The sequence below is a fragment of the Hemicordylus capensis genome, chromosome 2 (assembly GCF_027244095.1).
Source record: "Hemicordylus capensis ecotype Gifberg chromosome 2, rHemCap1.1.pri, whole genome shotgun sequence".
In the NCBI taxonomy this organism is placed as follows: domain Eukaryota; kingdom Metazoa; phylum Chordata; class Lepidosauria; order Squamata; family Cordylidae; genus Hemicordylus; species Hemicordylus capensis.
The window spans coordinates 208,152,336-208,170,869 of record NC_069658.1 but is presented as its reverse complement, the minus strand read 5'-3'; the positions used below and the strand labels follow the sequence as shown (position 1 = coordinate 208,170,869).

The 18,534-nt window shown below is 49.0% G+C and overlaps 2 protein-coding genes across 3 annotated transcripts; one reads left to right on the top strand and one right to left on the bottom strand.

Moving 5' to 3' along the window:
* Window positions 1-920: 920 nt before the first annotated feature.
* LOC128342132 (THAP domain-containing protein 1-like) lies at window positions 921-6,612 on the bottom strand. 2 transcript variants are annotated; one of them, XM_053289039.1, is made up of 4 exons: window positions 6,492-6,612; window positions 3,477-3,632; window positions 2,806-3,013; window positions 921-2,286 (listed from the first exon to the last, which is right to left on the bottom strand). In XM_053289039.1, exons 2-4 carry the CDS (start codon window positions 3,545-3,547, stop codon window positions 1,972-1,974), a joined length of 594 nt encoding a protein of 197 aa, XP_053145014.1. In that variant the 5' UTR covers window positions 3,548-3,632; window positions 6,492-6,612; the 3' UTR covers window positions 921-1,971. The 2 variants fall into 2 exon arrangements, with proteins under 2 accessions (XP_053145014.1, XP_053145015.1); XM_053289040.1 differs by lacking the exon at window positions 6,492-6,612 and adding an exon at window positions 6,068-6,154.
* A 194-nt stretch (window positions 6,613-6,806) lies between these two features.
* POLR2E (RNA polymerase II, I and III subunit E) lies at window positions 6,807-18,147 on the top strand. The gene is made up of 8 exons (XM_053297163.1): window positions 6,807-6,964; window positions 9,371-9,545; window positions 11,591-11,706; window positions 13,268-13,348; window positions 15,003-15,061; window positions 15,642-15,720; window positions 16,388-16,472; window positions 17,776-18,147. The coding sequence occupies exons 1-7, from the start codon at window positions 6,908-6,910 to the stop codon at window positions 16,451-16,453; spliced, it is 633 nt and encodes a 210-aa protein (XP_053153138.1). The 5' UTR covers window positions 6,807-6,907; the 3' UTR covers window positions 16,454-16,472; window positions 17,776-18,147.
* Window positions 18,148-18,534: the final 387 nt, after the last annotated feature.

The window sequence follows — 18,534 nt, the reverse complement described above, 5'->3', positions numbered from 1 at the left end:
TTAAGCACATAGGGTTCCCAAATAAGTGTGTGTAGTGCTGCACTGAAGTGGGGGTTAAGGTCCTGGCAGCTATCCATTTTGGATTGGCTGCTAAGACCAGACAACATCTGTAGAGCCCTGCAATTTGGATAGCCTTCCCCTTAGAGCTTGATATATCACAGTTATGATGCTCAGATTGTGTTTAAGGCCATAGGTCAGTGCATTGGCATGCACAGATGATACTAACAGAGAGAAAAGGGGAACCACACTGGTTTCTCTGATCAGTGAAGTCCCTTACTCTGGGCAGCATCGTTGATTTAGTACATACGAATCAAGAAGAAATGAGTAGTAGCTGAATAACAATGTCACAAACTGGAACAGCAAATAAACAGAAAGAATTAGCAAGTTGTCTACAATGGATAATAATTACAAAATTCCTGCAATATATGGTTAAACTTACACATCTGGTGAGGTTCCAGGAAGGACCAAGTATATAATTATAAATTGCAAAGAAAGCTGAATACCACTGGTAATATAATTGGCATAACCATTTCAATCAAAACATTATGAAAGAAATATTAATGTTTGTAATGATGGTGGTTTCTTTTCCATTTCGGTTCAATGCTTTTCCTAAATGATTGGGAAGGCTTAAAGGATGACAGTTATGAATGTGTACTATTATCAATAATACTTATCATTTTGTTTAGGGTTAAGAGGTTTAAAAGATTTTTCTATAAGATTAAAAAGATGCCCCCATTTAATCAGGCAGATCAGACCTCGAGAAATTTCCTTTGGATCTAGGAGCCAGCCCAAACATTAGGAGCCAGACAGTGGACACTTGACAAAATGACCAGACTTCGTGATGAACCTTGTAAGAAATGGGCTTCTCTTTATCCCCTTTACAAGCAACATACTGTACTTAGAATAGAAACAGGAGTAACTGGGGGAAATAAATATTTTATTAAATAACTCTATATTTGAACATTCTTAGTCCAAGCACCTTAATTAAATTTTGAGGCACCAGGGAGCCATGGTGGGATTTGTCAAAATCTGTCTTAGATCATATCTGGCACGTGGGAAATGCCACAGTGGAGGAGGCATTCCCTTTTATTGGAGAGTGAAGAATGCCTCTTTTAAGATGATGCCTAATTTACACAAGTGCAGATGGGAAGTGCCATATCTGAGGAAGCATTCCCCTTTCTTTCACATATGAGGGGAATGCCTCTACAACAATGCCTGCTTAAACACATGTGTTGACAGCAAATGCTATCTTATAAGAAGCATTCCTCCTCCTCTCACACACAGGAGGGAATGCCTCTTCTAAGATGAAGCCCATTTTAACACATGTAGGCATCCTCTAAAAAGAAAGATAGAAAGTTTGCTCAAACCCACACGACTGATTGGTTAAGATTTCTTTAACTGGTTGACAGTCCAAGTTAAGGGGTCATTTGTTAAACTTAATTGTGTAAACTAGAAAATAAGAGTTTAAAATTATTTTTGAAAACAAAGTCTCTGTAACAGAGGAAACTGTTAAGGCGTTCAACACAACTACCTCAACTCCGCTGCCGGCAAGGCAGCCAGTATATGCTACAACATTCCTTGTGAATTTATTAAGAGTAAGGATTACAGCTGAGTAAGCAAGCTCACGCTGACGCTCCACTTTCCCAGCAGCACAGACCCAGCGCACATCAGGTCTTTGAGCACCAGTGAAATTCACTGGGCCCAGGTCAGAAGAAATATCAGAATCCTTCTGAGCCATAAGCAAACCTTGTTGTCCTGCCCACAAGAGGAGTGCTGTGGCATGCACCTTGTGGCATGCACTTTCAGGGCATTTGACACTTTCATTTCTCAATAGCAGACACCTGTATGCAACACAGCAGGGTCACTGTTCCAAGCAAATCTTCGGTTGACCACATAAGAAAACGAAGTTCAACACAATCCTGGCTAGTTTTATAACTTGCGAGGTGTTACGAACTGCCAGGCACGACCGATTCAGAATTCGGACACCGAAGCGATGTCCAAAATGTCATCGCACCAATGATGGGCACTGTGCCTGGCATTCCTTCGGTTCGCATTGTACAACTTGGTTTTCAGTAACTTGATGTAGTTGTTCTGTCTCTCAATGATGCTGTTGAGCTTTGTTGCAACCTCTTTGGGGCTTCTGGGAAGACTGTAGGAATGTTCAAGATCAATCACATAGTTCCCGGAGGATGTCTCTTCAAGGGCGCTGGCTTTGGCCTCTGCTGACCCAGGTGGTTTAGAATCTGGTGGCACATGACGGATAAGAGGTCTTCTTGGTTTAACGCGCTAAGTGGAAGCAGACGACCAGATCAGTATAAGATGAAGAGGCAATTACAGATTGGTTGGGGCATCTTGACCACAAATGTTGCTATTTTGTAAACACCAGCTCTATTTTATATAGCTCTTACATGGAATTCCCAGGGGGCTCCCATCCAAGAAGTGTGTGTGTGTAGGGGAGTGTTTAATCTCCGCCATCTTCTGACTCTTGCTGATACAGCCCAATTTTTTCTTCCAGAAGGAGAAGGGCAGAAAGACCTGCGAGTGGGCTTCAGGGCAGGCTGATGGTACAGATGCTAACCCACAGAAGCAGGCCCTCCTGTTGAACTGCAGAGACTTCTGGTGTCAGGCACTAGCCAATACAGGCTTGTCCCTCCAGAAATGCAGATAGGGCAGGCTGATGGTCAAGATGCTGACCCACAGAAGCAGCCTTCCCATTCAGCTTTAAGCATGGGTTTGCAGAAGCCATGCAGAAAGCAAAAGCTACACACCCTAGCATACCAAGTGGATTCTCCTGGCAGCACTGACCTTCTGTAATCTCTCTGGGAAGCTGAATATAGTTGGAACCGCTTTGGGCTTTAGCTTCCGCCGCTTCCCAGAAGCCACCACTTTGATCTTGAAATCCTCCTCAGTAAAGTGCTCCGAGCAGATCACCTGGGAGTGTGTCGGATGAAAGTTCTGCCGCCGAATGTTCACCACCCATTTCTTCAACAGCTGTTTGTTGCGGAGAGGAAACCTAACCAAAAAAAAGTCAAAGGCTGAGGTTGGAACCACAAGTTACCCAAGGGCTTTGTTTTCCCATGTGAATCTTGATTAAAATCTGAGTGAGGTGGTGTAAGAGTACAAGACAGCCACTGACAACATATTTGTAATGTAAAGGTAAGGTAAAGCGTGCCGTCGAGTTGGTTTCGACTCTTATCGAGAGCCCTGTGGTTGTCTTGGGTAGAATACAGGAGGTGTTTACCATTGCCTCCTCCTGCGCAGTATGAGATGATGCCTTTCAGCATCTTCCTATATCGCTGCTGCCCGATAGAGGTGTACCAGTGGGGATTTGAACTGGCAACCTCTTGCTTGATAGTCAAGCATTTCCCCACTGAGCCATTAGGTGGCCATTTGTAATGTAGCCTAGTTTTAGTAATTTCATCTTGCAGGAGCTGTGAAGGGAGACGCCCTGTTTAGGCTGAGAGGTAGAGGCTTACCTATGGAATGAGATGTTGCTTCCACGTACGTATTTGTTGGAGCATTTTATTGCACAGCAAGATTTCACCATGATTTCACATGGACTTCTCAAGAGGACGGCAAGACACTCTGCACAGGACGGATCTTTACCTCTGCTGCCTGGGGCTAGGGGAGCCCTGCAAAAGAGAGAGGACCATATTAATGCGAGCTGACAATAAATAGATATTCTTACTGTACTGATGGCTCTCATCGGAGTAGACCTCCTAGGAACGTAGGAAGCTGCCACCTATTGAGTCAGAGCCTTGATTCATTTAGCTCAGGACTGTCTGCACTGACTGGCAGCAGCTCCTCACGGTTTCAGGCTCAGGGGTCTTTCCCAGCCCTACCTGGAGATGCTGCCAGGGACTGGACCTGGGACCTTTTGCATGCAGAGCAGGGGCTCCGGCATTGAGCAAAGGGCCCATACTCAAACAGTGGGCTCAGTATTTTACTGTCATGCCTAGTTCTTGGCCAACTGCTTCTCACTCAGCCTCTGTCCTCTTCACCTGTATGATGGCTGAAGTCTGTGGATGACTTCAACCAGGACGTAGGAACATAGGAAGCTGCCATGTACTGAGTCAGACCATTGGCCTATCTAGCTCAGTATTGTCTTCACAGACTGGCAGCAGCTTCTTCAAGGTTGCAGGCAGGAATTGCTCTCAGGCCTATCTTGGAGATGCTGCCAGGGAGGGAACTTGGAACCTTCTGCTCTCCCCAGAGCGGCTCCATCCCCTAAGAGGGGAATATCTTACCGTGCTCACACCTCTAGTCTCCCATTCAGATGCAACCAGGGCAGACCCTGCTTAGCTTAGGGAACAAGTCATGCTTGCTACCACAAGACCAGCTCTCCTCTTCGAGATCTTTGGGCAGATCCGCTGGCCGGTCTTAGGGTTTTGTGTTGTTGGACTCTCTGATCTGTCATTAACTCAGATGCAATTTGCACTTGCACAGGCAGGTTATCCAAGTGCAGGGTTCATGGGATGAAGTGGGGGCCTGTTGAGCCTATTTACCTCAGTTTGAAGCCTACTCCTGGAAGAGGAGAAGCCACCTGAGAAGGTAGCAAAGCTTTAAAAAAACAACAAGCAAATAGGAGGAGGGGGAGATTTTGAGGGGCTGGTATCTTGTTAAGGGAGAAGTCCCAGTATATGCATCTGTATCTGGTTTTTGCCAGTGCTTGTTTTGGAGGCTGTGCGGCTTTCAAGTTTAGTTTCTCTTTTGCCTGGTAAGAGAGAGAGTGGGAGGAGCCAGCTAGGGCTGAGGTGAGTCACACCTTGAGGCACCACGTTCTTGTCATCCCTGTTGGCCTCAGTTTGAAGCACGCTCTACATAAGCAGCCAAGGAACTTAGCGAACAGAACTTAGTGACCAGGAATTAGCAAACAGGTATCATAGGAGATTTGTGTGGAGTTTAGTGGGGAAGTATACAAGGGAGCTTGAAAGGAGGCCCCTTAACGTAAGAACATAAGAACAGCCTTGCTGGATCAGGCCCAAGGACCATCTAGTCCAGCATCCTGTTTCACACAGTGGCCCACCAGATGCCTCTGGGGAGCCCACAGGCAGGAGGTATGTGCATGCCCTCTCGCCTGCTGTTGCTCCCCCGCAACTTGTATGAGAGGCATCTTTCCTCTGAGGCTGGAGGTGGCCCACAGTCACCAGACTAGTAGCCACTGACAGACCTGTCCACCATTAATCTGTCTAAGCCTCTTTTAAAACCACCCGAGCTGGTGGCCATCACCACATCCCATGGCAAGGAGTTCCATAGATTAATTATGCACTGTGTGAAAAACTACATCCTCTTGTCTGTCCTCAATTTCCCAAACTTCAGTTTTGTGGGGTGACCCCTGGTTCTAGTCTTGTGCGAGAGGGAGAAAAATTTCTCTCTGACCACTCTCCACTGCATGCATAATTTTATACACCTCTATCATGTCTCCCCTTAGTCGCCTCTTTCCCAAGGTTAAAGAGCCCCAGATGCTGTAGCCTAGCCTTGTAAGGAAGGTGCTCCAGGCCCCTGATCATTTGGGTTGCCCTCTTCTGCACCTTTCCCAGTTCTACAATGTCCTTCTTAAGATACAGTGACCAAATCTGTATGCAGTATTCCAGATGTGGTCACACCATATGTGGCCGTACTCCAGATGTGTGCCTGGACCGAGCTTCTCAGGGGTGGAGGCTAACAAACTGAGTCAGATAGAGATGACATTCTATACTCTCTGGGAAAATTAAACATTAACAAATTGCCAGGGTCAGATGGCATCCACCCAAGAGTCCTTAAAGAACACAAATGTGAGACTGCTGACATCTTTGCAAAAATATGTAACTTATCCCTACAATCAGGCTCTGTACTCGAGGACTGGAAAGCAGCTAATGTAATACCAATTTTCAGAAAGGGATCCAGGGGGAATCCAGGAAATTACAGGAAAGTTAGCTTAAGGTCTATTCATCTGGCAAATTGATGGAAATTGTAAAGCATATACAGGTTGTACATCGCCCAGAGCCTTTGGATGGGGGTGGGTGGGTTATAAATGTAATAAATAAATATAATAAATAATAAATAAATAAATATAGAAGAACAGGACCTGTTGAAGGAGAACCAGCATGGCTTCTGCAAAGGTAAGTCCTGCCTTACCAACCTTTTGCAGTGCTTTTGGGAGTGTCAACAGGTGTGTGGATAAAGGTGATCCAGTTGACACAGAATACTTGGGTGATATCAGGGGTTTTAAAGGGAAGCTCTTTGGCTGAAGAGTGGAAGAATGCAATTAAATGAATAACATGAGACAAAAGTGTTTAAGTGAAGGCAGTCTAAAGAGCAGAGAGTGCCTTTGTTTTGCATTGCACTCTGCCTCCTGCGTCTCAATCCCTGGAAATCAGACCAGGAACAACACCCCCCCCCCGCCCCCCAGGTTTAAGGACAGAAAAGTCACATTAAATCACTGAAAGACATGATTTAGGGGTGCATCTCCACCTCCTCCCCGCTCTAGACGCCGCCACTGGGGAACTTACCACTCTAAGGGGCAGAAAAGGGCAGCTCAGCTGCCAAACAGAACCGGAAGTCGAGGTTCTCCTGGTCTTTGCGAAGGCTAGATCGTGGGAAATCTCCTGTTAATGGAAGAAAGACGGATCCCGGAAGTTTGTGCTGAGTTGCGGCTCTATGAGATGTCTAGTTCTATGGTGCGTTCAAGGCCCCTGCTGACGCGTGCGCAGTGCATCATGTTTATCTTCTTCTTTCGGCGTGCGATTGGCCGAGAAGGGGGCGGGTGCGGCGAGGGGGTGGGAGAGAGAATTAGAATCATAGTACGCATGCGCATTACGTAGAACCGTCAGCTGGGCGGGGACTGTTCCGCGCCTGCGCAGTACGTTTCTCCAGATCCTAGTTTCGCAGTTGGCAACGCTGGGCGAGCGTGAGAAGCGGCGCCGCCATGGATGATGAAGAGGAGACCTACCGCCTCTGGAAGATCCGGAAAACCATCATGCAGGTCGGCGGGGAAGGGGAGAAGGGCTCTGGAGGCGAAGGGGAGGCCCGCTAGGCTTCTGGCGCGCCGAACACGTGTCTGGTTAGAGGTGGGAAGCGACTGACACGTGTGAGCGCGCACGCCTTACAGGGAACGCAGCTTCCAGCCCGTGTGGGCAAGGTCGATATAATGCCCTCAATGGAACCCCCTGAAAAACCCATGCGTTGATTTAAGAAGCTGCCACATGCCGAGTCAGACGCTCGGTCGGTTTAGTTCAGGATGGTCTACCCAGATGGTCTACCCACTCTTCTTCCAGGTTGCAGGCAGGAGCCTCTCTCGGCCCTGTCTTGGAGATGCTGCCAGGGAGGGAACTTGGGACCTTCTGCATGCAAACAGGAGATCTGACAGGGCTCACATCCCAAGTAGTCTCCCATCCAAATGCAAACCAGGGTGGACCCTGCTTAGCAAAGGGGGCAAGTCATGCTTGCGACCCCCATCTTCATGACTTCAGATTTGTATCACTCAAGGTTTTTATTTGGGTTTCTTTTGTGCACTATTTTATTGTTTTTTGAACACTAAAAAAGTTCATACCTCTTGGTATGAACCTCCCCTGTTCCTCGGGTTAGGTACACAGATGTTCCTCTTTGGACCTGTTGTGGTCATCTGGGTGCTTTGGGTTGCTTGCCAAGTAACCCTTAAGTTTATAGCTCGAGTGGAAAGTGTCTGAAGTTTCCACGGATGGGTAGAAAGACGTTAACACCATGTCGGAAGATAGGTACATTTATAACAGGGGTGAAGGTAAAGTTGTGCCATTGAGTTGGTGTCGACTCGTGGCGACCGCAGAGCCCTGGGGTTGTCTTTGGTAGAATACAGGAGGGGTTGACCATGGCCTCTTCCAGCGCAGTATGAGATGATGCCTTTCAGCATCTTCCTAGATCGCTGCTGGCCAATATAGGGGTTCCCCCTAGTCTGGGAAACATTCCAGTGGGGATTCAAACCGTCAAACTTGCGTTGCTAGTCAAGCCGTTTCCCCACTGTGCCAGGGTAGGCAAGCATTTATAACAGGGGTAGGCAAGCGTGGCTCACCAGCTGGTGTTGAACTACAACTACACCCCTGCTAACTGGGCAAAGAGGCACCTTTTCAAAGTGGTAATTCTCCTTATGTTTAGCAGGAGGAGAGCAACTGGCCCTCTCCATCCCCAGCACAGCATCCCTTAAGGGGCTGTTGCTGGTGTCGATCTTATGTTTCTTTTTAGATTGTGAGCCCTTTGGGAACAGGGAGCCATCTAATTTATTTATTATCTCCCTGTGTAAACTGCCCTGAGCCCTTTCTGGAAGGGCAGTGTAGAAATCAAATAAATAAAAAAACAAATAACTCCCATCACCCCCTGCCAAAGACTGGGGACGATGGGAATTGTAGCTCAACAACACCTGGAGAGCCAAGTTTGCCTACCCCGGTTTATTTTATTTATTTATTTATTTACTTTATTTGTACAGTCACCCCATAACAATTGTTCTCTGGGCGATTTGCAAAATAAAACATTAAACAGTAGAATAAAACCTACCATAAAGTGCAACTAAAAGCAAAGCAATAACATTTAAAAAGCCTGAGTGAACACAAAGCTGGTGCAGTGGAGAATTGTAGGAGAGGAGAGCTGGTCTTGTGGTAGCAAGTGTGACTGGTCCCCATAGCTAAGCAGGGTCTGTCCTGGTTGCATATGAATGGGATACTTGATGTGTGAGCACTGCAAGATATTCCCCTCAGGGGATGGAGCTGCTCTGGGAAAAGCAGAAGGTTTCAAGTTCCCTCCCTGGCAGCATCTCCAAGATAGGGCTGAGAGAGATTCCTGCCTGCAACCTGGGAGAAGCCGCTGCCAGTCTGTGAAGACAATACTGAGCTAAATAGACCAATGGTCTGACTCAGTATAGGGCAGGTTCCTATTTTCCTATGAGTCGGTCATCATGACTAAGTACCGTTGAAATCGACAACACAATTTAGTCATGACTGTCTTAGGGCCCCCTGATTTTGATGGGACTTAATCTTGGGGGTTGCTGTTGTGCACACAATCACTCTGTATCGAATGTATTTATTCTGAAAACAAAAACGTGGAGTCTCTTTCATGCTAAGAAGCCTCAAGTGTAGCATGCAAACGTGTTGAACTTCCCCCCTTTATGGTCTGTTGTGATTTTGTGTGCGCTGTGTGTATTTCGTATATTAATGTTGTGTTGTAAGCCGCCCAGAGAACAACTTGTTATGGAGCGGCTAACAAAGTTCATTATTTATTTATTATTGAATGTAAAACTTGTGAAGACCAGAAAACACAACTTCCCCTGTGCAAGAAAGCGGATTTGAGCTCGTATTGCATTGAGTGTCGGGATGCTTCATAAATAGGCTGATGTGGATTGTTCGTTTTTTAAAAATCCCTTCAGCTCTGTCACGATCGAGGCTACCTAGTGACCCAAGACGAGTTGGACCAGACCCTGGAGGAGTTCAAAGCCCAGTTTGGGGATAAGCCCAGTGAAGGCCGGCCCCGACGGACAGACCTCACTGTGTTGGTGGCCCACAATGATGACCCCACCGACCAGATGTTTGTCTTCTTCCCAGGCGAGTGTGAAAACGAAATACACTTTATCGTGACCTCCACCTGCTGGGCTGATCACATCTTTTCTCTTCCCTCCGTTAGCCTTTGTTTCCTTAATTTAAGTCCATTGCATCAAGACTTTGCTGTCTCTTTAAAAACCCTCCACTCGCTCCCTTGCTGCTTTCTCTTTCCTTTCTCCTGTCCTTGTCTTGCCTGTTTAATTAATTAATTTATTCATTCATTTATTACATTTGTAGACCGCCCCATCCAAAGGCTCTGGGCGGTACACAACAAGTTTTTTAAAAAGCACACTGCTTAATATAAAAACAATTTTAAAACAATTCAAACTATTCAAAACCAATTAAAATATTTTAAAACAATTTTAAACCCTTGGAAAGGCCAAACGAGTACGTTTTCAAGGCTCTCTTAAAGGCCAACAGTGAGCCTAAACACTGGATATCTGCCGGGAGTGCATTCCATAGGCCAGGAGCAGCTACAGAAAAGGCCCGGTTCCAAGTCGCCACCAGACATACTGGTGGTGACTGGAGACAGACCTCTCCGGATGACCTCAACATGCGATGAGGATCATGTAGAAGAAGGCGCTCTCTAAGGTAGCCCAGACCCAAGCCGGTCAGGGCTTAACCAGCACTTTGTATTTTGTCTGGAAGCATATCAGCAGCCAGTGCAACTGTTTCAAAACAGGCATAGTTTTAAAACCCATCTGCTTGGCCTGGCCTTTCAGGGTTTTTAATTAGTTTTAATTGTTTTAATGTAAACCTGGTTTTCAGGGTTTTAATTGTTTTGATAGTTTAATTGTTTTTTAAGATGTTTTAAAATTGGTGTTTATATTTGTATTTCTGTTTTAATTGTTTTTAATGATTTCTGTTTTTTAATTGTAAACCGCCCTGAGCCAGCTCGGAAGGGTGGTAAAAAAATCAGATAGATAGATAGATAGTATGGTCTCTCCGAGTTACCCCAGAGACCAGTCTGGCTGCTGCATTTTGAACTAACCGAAGTTTCCGAGCTACGTACAAAGGCAGCCCCACGTAGAGCACATTGCAATAGTTGAGCCTGGAGGTTACCAACTGATGCACACTGTTTTGAGATAGTTCTCTTCAAGGAATGGACGCAGCTGTTGAATTGGCCAAAGCTGATAGAGAGCGCTCCTGGCCATAGGCTCCACCTGAGATACCATGGTGAGGTCTAGATCCGAGGCCTAGATCCAAGAGCACTCCCAAGCTGTGTATCTGTTCCTTCTGGGAGAGTGTAACCCATTCAGCACAGGGAGATCTAACTCATCCCTCAAATTCTGATCCCCCACAATGAGCACCTCCATCTTGCTTGGATTCAGCTTCAGTTTGTTATCCCTCATCCAGCCCATTACTGCCCGTAGGCAGGCATTTAGGGAGTGAATGCCATTTCCTGATGATGATGATGATGATAAGGAGAAATAGATTTGGCTGTCATCAGCATACTGATAACACCCTGAACCAAATCTGATGACTTTACCCAGCAGTTTCATATAGATATTGAAAAGCATTGGTGACAGAATGGATCCTTGAGGGATTCCATATAACAGCTCTCGTTTTGAGGAGCAACTGTCACCAAGTTCCACCATCTGGAATCTACCCGAGAGATAGGAGCAGAACCACTGCAAAGCAGTGCCCCCTATCCCCAACTCCCCCAGGCGATCCAGAAGGATACCATGGTCAATGGTATCAAATGCTGCCAAGAGATCCAAAAGAACCAACAAGAGTCAAATTCCCTCTGTCGAATCCCCGGTAAAGGTCATCCATCAGGCCGACCAAGGCTGTCTCAACCCTAAAGCCAGTTTAAAATGGGTCCAGATAATCAGTGTCCTCCAAGAGAGGGCTGTGAGAGATTCCTGCCTGCAGTCTTGGAGAAGCTGCTGCCAGTCTGTGAAGACAATACTGAGCTAGATGGACCAAGGGTCTGACTCAGTATAGGGCAGCTTCCTATGTTCCTGTATAACTGGCAACCTGCATCAGGTCTAGTGTGAAAGGGGTACTGACTGTGCTTTGTTTGTTTGCTTTTCCTTTCCCCTCAGAGGAGCCGAAGGTTGGGATCAAGACCATCAAGATGTACTGCCAGCGCATGCAGGAGGAGAACATCACCCGGGCCCTCATTGTCGTCCAGCAGGGCATGACCCCCTCAGCGAAGCAGGTACTCCAGTTAAGGTGGACTGAAAGGCATGGGAACTGAAGGGTGGCTGGTCCATTCTAGCCGAGGGATGGGCCGTTTCAGAACCAGATTTGTCATGTGGGCAACGACCTCCTTCTGAGAGAGTGTTTCTTATGGTAAGAGGCGAGGGCATGCCCTCTCTCTCCTGCTGCTGCTCCCCTGCGACTGGGATTGAGAGGCATCTTGAGGGTGGCCTATAGCCACCAGACCACTCCTCTGTACTGCCCCCCCCCCCGAGCTCCATAACCAGTGGGTTGTACTAAGCACCAATTAATCAATGGACCCAATGGCATTGAGATAAAGGAGGCAAATGAATCGAGCTCTTCTGGATACAGCCCAGTGTGTACATGGCAATTCAATCTCATCAGAAATGCATACTTCTAAAATATTTGTGCATTGCTTCTGAGAGACGTTGAGGGCAGTTTACAGGATTAAAACCATCAGAATTTTATTTATGTTGACATGTCTAGACAGTACCGCTCTTTATCAACGACCCCAATTTAAAACCCACAAATCTGATATTTGGCAGCAGAGGGCATAACCCGTGGTACTCGCTGCAGAAGTCGGTTTCCAGAGAATCTCTGCTCTTATATTTATATTTAAAAAGTGTTGAGCAAGTGTGTAGTCTCTTGTGGCTGCAAAGAGATACCCACACGTGTGGACAACCAGTTAAAGCTGTGGCAAGCGACTATGTATTGTTAGGACAAATATTTATAAACCACTTTTTGACAAAAGAGTTCTCAATGCAATTTGCAAAGGAAAAATGAATGTGTCTTGGATTCGTTGTCTCCCTTTCACCAGACATCTCACTAGCCACCCGTGGGTGGTGGCCACCCTTAGCACCCTCTCTTCCTCCAGATCTTTTTCTGGCACAGGCAGGGGGCTTAAGAGGGGAGTGGCTCTTCTGTTATTTTCACAGCGGGGTGGAAAGGATCAGAAACAGGGGGAGCCCACATGCCTGCTCTTCCTCATAAACTGGTAAGCTGGCGATGCAATACGCATATTTTAAAAGACTCCCAAGTATTTCTTTAAGACCTTCAAATTTGTTGCGGAAAAACAGATGATAAAACCTTGTAAAGACGTTGTTTAAAATGTTGGTGAAAGCATAATAAAAAGAGACGTTTTGGCGTCAGACGCCGGCCTCAGTGTTGTTCCTAGGACTGACAACAACATTGGGGCCGGCGTCTGACGCCGAAATGTCTCTTTTTATTATGCTTTCACCAACATTTTAAACAACGTCTTTACAAGGTTTTATCATTTGTTTTTGAGCAATAAGTTTGAAGGTCTTAAAGAAATGCTCTTTCTTAGCTTCTCAGAAATGGTAGTGGAAATGTGATCTCTGGGGAGGGGGCACTCAGCACTGGCCAGGTAACAAGTCTCTTTGTTGCTGTCTGCTTCTCACTTGCGTGAATGAAATATCGAGGGCCGGACGGTGACTCTTTGCGGCTTCCTCCCCTGCCTTGTGTTTCTGCACGGGGAGCAGTTAATCCCACCAGTTACTGGCACGTCCTTCTCACACTGTCGTCCTCTCCCTCTCTTTCAGTCCCTGGTAGACATGGCTCCCAAATACATCCTCGAACAATTCCTACAGCAGGAGCTGTTGATCAACATCACTGAACACGAGGTGAGGAGAGGGAGACTCCCCCCCCCATGAAATCATTGGCTGCCGGAGCAACTTTAAATTGCCGAGGAAAAGACGGGACTAGTTTTCAAGCACGTTCCCATTCTCCCACACCTGTGCCTTTTTCAACCAGTGCTTCTGTGCTCTTCTGCTTCTACTGGCTGCTGTTCTTGGAGCACCTGGATTTGCTAGGTGCTACACAACAGTTTGTCGTAAGAGAGGCCCGGCAGCCCTGGTTGAAAATGGAAAGCTAAAGGCAAAATGGAATCAGGAGGAAAGGGAAGTGTGAGGTGGCGGGTGGGGAGCATCAGTCCAGGTGAAGAAGGGTCTTCCTCTTCCCCATGAAAAGCCGGGCAGAGAGTCCAGAAGGGAGGGATTGGGGGCTGATGGGGCAGTCCCTGGGTCTCCTTCCTTTCGTCTTGCTGAGCTGCGGAGCAGCTGGAACCAAGAAAAAAGTCAACCCGTCTGTCTAAACATTTATATCAACCTTTATATATCCTGCCTTTCTTTTAAAGTGAGGTGGCTTACAGTAATGGTTTTTTTAAAAGTTGCAAAAGAACTATGAAAAACTCTTTAAGAGGCGCTTCACAAGAGCCGTGTGAAGTGCCGAAAGGAGGTCTGCAGGGAGAGCAGGCTTGGCCCGATCTCCCTGCAGACCATCCTAGAGCCCTCCCTGGGCGGTTGGATCGGCTGCCTAATGACCTTCTCCGTCTCGGAGTGGGGGTGGAGCAGTGGGGTTTGGGGGCCTCCCGCCCCCCCAAACTTCCATAATGCACTGCGCAAGTTGGCAGCACTACTCATGTGTTGGCAGCGGCACACAATCACTTGGCCTGCTTCTGGGGCACCCTCACGCCCACAGCCCAGGCTAAGCGGCAGGCTCCGTGAGAGGGCTGGCTGCTGCCGGGTGCTGCACAGCTTCTGGCAGTACACACGGGCAGCACAGACCCAGCTGGGAGCCTGGTTTGTGCTGCACGTGTGACTAGCCTCCAAGAGTGCTCCCAGACAATAAAAAGGGGGAAGATCAAGAACTGTGGGGGCGTTGTGTGTCAGCCACCAAAAACGCTTCCGAAGAGAAGGCCGGTTGGACCTCCTAGGGCGGGGCAGCTGCCGAGAAGCCTACAGGCGGGAGCTGAGGGCGTCTCCCTCTTTCTTGCTTTTGCTCCTCTGCACCGGGGATTTAGGGGCATCTTGCCCCTGAGGCTGGCCTATAGCCCTCTGACTAGTAGCCAATGATAGACCTCTCCTCCATGAAGTTATCCAGACCCCTCTTAAAGCCATCCAGGCTGTTGGCTGTCACTGCATCTTGTGGCAGAGAATTCCACAGGTTGATGATGCGTTGTGTGGGAAAGTACTTCCTTGTGTCGGCCCCACATTGCTTGGCAATCCGATTCATGGGATGACCGCTGCTTCTAGTGTTGTGAGAGAGGGAGAAAAATCATGCCTGCCACCTCCCAGGGAGGAGGCACACCCCCAAGAGGGCCTCTTGAGATCTCCTCACATGCTGGGCCAGCTCCTGCAGGCAGCGGTGGTGCTGTTCCTTCGAGCACCTCAGTCCCAAGCCGTGCAGGGCGCTTCGGTTGGCTGCCAGGAGGGCAGCAACGCCAGAGAACCGTCTCCAGCCAGGAAGTCGTCTAAGCGCTGTGTTTTGTCTCTGCAGCTGGTTCCTGAACACGTGGTCATGACCAAGGAAGAAGTGACGGAACTGCTTGCCAGATAGTATCCTTCCCCACACTGTGCCCAAACATTCCCCCCTTGCAGATTGAGCAGAGTCAAGGGCTGGTTCGTGTGTGCGCGTGTGCATGTGTGCATATTTGTCACTTGTGGATCGGGATGTGTAAACAGGCCATTGCTAAATCCTAGTCCTCAAACGATAGAGGAGACCTGCTAGAAGACTTTAGGGGCTCCCCGGTTTAGATAACCCTGGGGGGAGTCTGGAAAGCGGGGTTTGTAGATCTCCTCCCCCCCCCCGCGAATAATTTAGGCAGTGCCACAGCTAAGCTTTCACCTGGTCCAGCTTCAACTCCACAGGTGGTTTCGACACTAGCATGGCCTGGTGTGGAGTCCTTCAAGTGATGGGTGTGAGTGTTTGAACCCGTAGCCAGGACTTCTGAGTGTGTTCAGTGATGCGGAGGCGTTGAATCCTCTCCTCGGACTCAGTGGGGCCGAATCTGCCTCATCCTGAAGTGTGCCGTCTGCGCACCCCTCTTTGTGCCAGCCTCTCCCAGCGTCTTCCTGGGAGGAGACGCGAGCAAGAGCCTCTCCCGTCTGCTTGCTTCCTTAACCGTCCCCCCCCCAGTAAGCTGAGGGAGAACCAGCTCCCCAGGATACAGGCGGGGGACCCCGTGGCCCGGTACTTTGGAATCAAGCGTGGCCAGGTGAGGCGTGGCAAGGGGAGGGAGGTGCGTCTCTTGGGGGCGGTTTGTTACAGGAGCTCTGTGGAGCCTCCATGTTCAGAGGCAGCCTCCTGCAGAATGCCAGGCACTGGGGAGCAACTGGGGGGTTAGGGGTAGGGGCTGTTGCCTTCACGGCCCACTTCCCCAGCGTGGCTTCTGGTTGGCTGTGCTGAGAAGCAGGACTCTGGACTCGGGTCTGATCCAGCAGGGCTCTGCTCTTGAGACGTTTTGTCATGGCTGTTAGCTGCTACGGCTGAATATAATCAATTTATTTCTCCACAATCAAGGGCAGTCTTCTCACCGTTTACTAAATGCTGCAGAGCCACGAACCTGGGAGCAGTGTGGGCTTCTCGGAGGCCTCTGGCTGGCTGCTGGAAAGCAGGAGGGTTCCCTGAAGGACCTTTGGCCCAACTGCCTGTCTTTTTTTTGGATCAGCCCAAAGATCTGTACACCCCAGTACTCTGTCTCCAGCCGTGGGGGGGCTTGAAAAAGGGCCCTTGTTTTCGTGATGTTGAGTATTTCGAGGTATACTGCCTCTGAATATGGAAGTTCCACCCAGCCATTGCTTGCCCTAGTTCGGTTGACTGGCCTGAAGTTCTCTCATGTTTAAACTCGGTCCTCCCTTGTGTTGTCCCGCCCCCCATCCCAGGTGGTGAAGATCATCCGACCCAGTGAGACAGCCGGCAGATACATCACCTACCGTCTGGTGCAGTAGCCGGGCCTGGCTCAAAAGGGTGAGGAGGCGAAGGGACCCCCCCGGCTCAGCTGTTGCTCGTGTGGAGAGTTGCCTTGAAGGCACCGTTCTTAGTTCTAGAGCTTGCCCAGAGGGAGCTGAAGGGCAGTTGGTGTCTGTCGGATACCATGTGGCCATCTGCCTGCCTGCCTCCCCTTCAGACTGAAAAATCTGGCAGATATCGGTGGGGCTCTCTGCTCCACCCGTTCCCCACACTGTGGGGGCTTCAGGGAAGCCTTGATAACATTGGCTCCTTTTTCGAGAAGACGGTTTATCTTGTCCGTGATGCACCGCTGGAAGGTTTCAGGGGAGCAGGAACAAGCACACAGCAGTGTGTCTTCCAACTCTGCCATTTCGGTGCCCTTTATTTCAGCAAAGCAAAAACCTTAACTGCATGCACCCCCCTCTGTTAGGACGCCTGGGTGGAGGGAGACTGCTTCGATTCCCCCCCCCACCCCCACAACCTACTTCCTTCCGAGGGCTGTTCTTAAGACAGCCTGAGGCAGAAGGGAGCCCCTTTCCCTGCCCGCGAAATGGCTGTTGCCCTTGCTGGGGTGGCCAGAACATGGCCTCCTGGCCACACACACACACGGTTGGCCGAAGCGCCCTTCAAGGCCAGGCTGCCCCACTTCGGGCCCCCCGGCTGTTCTTGGACTACAGTTCCCATCATGGGAGTTGGAGCCCAGACTCTGCAGGAGGGCTTGAGTCATGCAGCCCTCTTCGGGGACTTCTCAGCCCAGCTGCCGCCGCCACCTTCTACTCTTGATGAGTGTTATGTATCTGCAAGACTACACACTTGATTTTTAAATTATTATTATTTTTAATGTAGCTTTTTGGAGCCAAATTCCATACTCTGACCCCACCCACGCAGCATAAGCTCAGCCCTCTCTAATCCACTAGGTCTCAACAAGCGACAGTTTGCTGACTATTAGGCTTGCTCACGCAGCCAGGATTAGGGCAGGGGGAAGCCTGCTACCGTAGATCCTGTTTGCCGACCGCCTGCAACTTAAAATTGTGCTGGGAGGGGCAGGAAGCAGCCCTTGGGTGGGGAGAGCTTCTCATCCTCCGTCAGCAGCTGGGTACCTCTCCTGCGGAAACTGCCCCGTCATCTTTTTGGGCCAACTTGGGTCATTTCCATGTGTCATTTCCAAGTTTCCAGTCCATAGGAGCAGAGTGGAAATGCAAGGCGTCCCTGGGTCTGTGTGTACATGGAGCAAGTGTGTGAGAGCAGAGGCTGAAGGCTGTGCAGCAGACAGGCAGCTATTCACTTTAAAGTCTTCAATGCTTCCTCTGTTACCTTGTAGGCTGGCTGAAGCTCTTTGAGCCGCACGTTGGGAATTGCCTGCCACGATGCTAGAAACTTTTCCGTCCTTGGGTCTTTCCCGGAAGGTGACTGAACTGGGACAAATGCTTCCGGAGTCTGTGCAGAGTCCTCTGACCTTGCAGGAGAAACTGGTTCTTCAAGGGGATGGAGCGCCCGCCTCCCGTGAAAACCCTGCCAGCTTCCCCCGATGAGCCCTCCTGGGCCCAAGCCATTTATACAGCCGGCAGGGACGAAAGGGTGATCGACGGTGGTGCTTTTGAGGAGCGCAGTCTGGGATGGGGCAGGGGGAGTTTTTCAAAGTCTGGGTGCTCAGTCTGTAGATGTGTGGTTGTAATAAACTTCCGAAAGGGTGCTCTGGGCTTCTGATGCTTCCCTCCTGTGACACAGAGCTTTGCCGTGGCGTTGCAGAAAAGCTTGCCTGGCTGAAGCCGAGGAAACGGCAGCCTTCACTGTCCTAGGGTGATCCTGTCGAAGCACCAGAGCGATCTTGTTTTGACTCTTTGGTCTTAACGGGGCGGATGATTTCTCTCTTGATAGCTTCTGCACTACCCTCCGTGCGAGAGCACTCCTGCCTCTCACACAAAACAGCTCTGGTGGCATGGTGAGGCGTGGCAGGAATTTTTTAAAAAGCGATGTTGGAGGGTTTTCTTCCACTTGGGAAATAAGAGCTCTAGGCAGAATACATCTCTTGCCAGCTTTCATCAGGCAGTAATAGGAAGAATTGTATTGGGAGACTTTT